This window comes from Nematolebias whitei, chromosome 21, assembly GCF_014905685.2.
Source record: "Nematolebias whitei isolate Nwh7 chromosome 21, NemWhi1, whole genome shotgun sequence".
Classification (NCBI taxonomy): domain Eukaryota; kingdom Metazoa; phylum Chordata; class Actinopteri; order Cyprinodontiformes; family Rivulidae; genus Nematolebias; species Nematolebias whitei.
This window is the reverse complement of record NC_056518.1, coordinates 2,960,363-2,962,385: the sequence shown is the minus strand read 5'-3', so window position 1 is coordinate 2,962,385 and position 2,023 is coordinate 2,960,363. Positions and strand designations below refer to the sequence as shown.

The window sequence follows — 2,023 nt, the reverse complement described above, 5'->3', positions numbered from 1 at the left end:
TCACGGGGGTCACCGGTGCCCATGTCCAGCAATCACTGTGCGAGGGGCGGGGTACACCCTGGACGGGTCGCAAGTCCATCACAGGGCCACATAGAGACAAACGACACAAACAACCATTCACTCTCTCACTCACACCTAGAGACAATTTAGAGTTACCAATCAGCCTAACATGCATGTTTTTGGTCTGTGGGAGGAAACTGGAGTACCCAGAGAAAACCCACGCATGCACAGAGAGAACATGCAAACTCCACACAGAAAGGCCCCTGGACCGGGGTTTGAACCAGGGACCTGCTCGCTGAGAGGCAGCAGCTCTACCTGTTGCGCCATCATGCTGCCCGAGGAGGTCAATCTTACTTTCTATTTCCTATATTCTCCCTAGTTTTGTTTTTTTTATTTTCTAGAACTTAAACAAAACTCCAATTATGATACATATCTGTTGATAATGAACCAAAGCTGCTGAAATAGTGAGTATGATTGTTAGCAAAATATTCCTGTTATCAGATCTCAGTCAGCTTCATTGCAGCTGAACACCGTGTTACACTGAACATCACATCAGTTGGTGGACATAAATACAGTACAGTAATATTATATTCACAAAATACTAACAATAATATGTTCATCTTACTGTGAAAAGTTATCCCCCGAGACCTGACGTCAACATCCGTCGATTAGAACAGAAAGAAGCTGCGAAGTGCTGAGACATCTTCTTCTTTAACCAAATAAGGACGACCGCTCCAAGACGCGGCCGAAATTCCTGCGCCGCAGCAGCCAATGAGGCATCTAGTGTTTATATCTATGGATGCCACGTTCTAAAGCTCTATTATGGAAAACCAGCTCTACCATGCTGAACTGGAACTGGAAAAGAGGCATAAGTCTCCTGAGACCCTATGGTCCCACTCAGTCTTGATTTGTGAAACTTTGACTTGTGATGGAACATTTAATCAGACATTAAATCAGCTTCTCATTTAGCCTATATTAACAAAACTGAAAACCTGTTTACCTGTTTACATTGTACTGTGTTCAAACGTCTCCAGATTTACAGTCTCAATAACTGAGTGATCACCAAAAAGTCACAGAAATTAGTTTTATTTTTCTTTTAGTTGGTTAGAACAATGAGAACAAAATCGCCAGCGCCATCCTCCGGTTGGGTTAAAGTATTACAACAAACCGTCCGAGAGCGGTCACGTGATCAAACCCGGAAGTTACCTGAAATAGCTATATGCAACGTAAGGAAATTGTTCCTAAGAGCTAAGCAGCTGCGTATATTATTATTATTATTAGAGAATATGGTACGGTGCTTCCTGATCCACACCGTGCGCCCTGTCAGCGCTTTGTCAGCCGGGGAGAGTCGGCTTCTTTACTCCCGGCTCTTCGGTCCAGACGAGGCTGCGCTGACTGAGAGGCAGCGCGCGCTCAGCCCCGAGGAGCGGAGACTGCTGCACAAGGAGAAGATGTCTGCGGTGGCCAGGTAACAATGGAGTTCAGTGATGACCTTCTGACAGGCTCATTACAACCTGTCCAGTTGTACAAACATGTTTTGGTTAATGTTAAAATGTTCAGCAAATATGTTGCACAACGATTGGACTAAGTATTGTGAATGACTCACCCAGTGTTGCCAGATAGTCAGGGTTTTCCAGCCCAAAAATCTGTTAAAAACCACCTGTTTGAACATGAACGCACATAAGTACAAGCCAAGATAATTGTATATAGGCCCTATATATATATCAGAGTCAGAGTCAGAGTTTCTTTATTGTCATTCGCACCTCATGTGGTACATGTGGTGGAGCGAAATTATGTACACAGGGTCCCAGTTACATCCAACAATAAAATGTCTAAGAAAAACAGTAATAACATCTAAGATATGAACTAAGAAAAACATCAACTAAATATACACTAAGCACTCATAACATAAAACATTGAACATCAGCACAAACATGAACATGAGTCTGTGAGCAGATGTGCACGCATGAACACATCAACATTGAAACAGATCAGCAGCAACATGAAACAGATCAGCAGCAAC

The 2,023-nt window shown here is 43.2% G+C and overlaps 1 protein-coding gene across 1 annotated transcript in view; it reads left to right on the top strand.

Moving 5' to 3' along the window:
- Window positions 1-1,286: 1,286 nt before the first annotated feature.
- Window positions 1,287-2,023, top strand: part of ap5s1 (adaptor related protein complex 5 subunit sigma 1) — a 57,826-nt gene continuing 57,089 nt past the window's right edge. Inside the window, exon 1 of the mRNA XM_037695267.1 lies at window positions 1,287-1,468. Within this exon, the coding sequence (XP_037551195.1) occupies window positions 1,287-1,468 (182 nt within the window). The remainder of the gene's footprint in view (window positions 1,469-2,023) is intronic.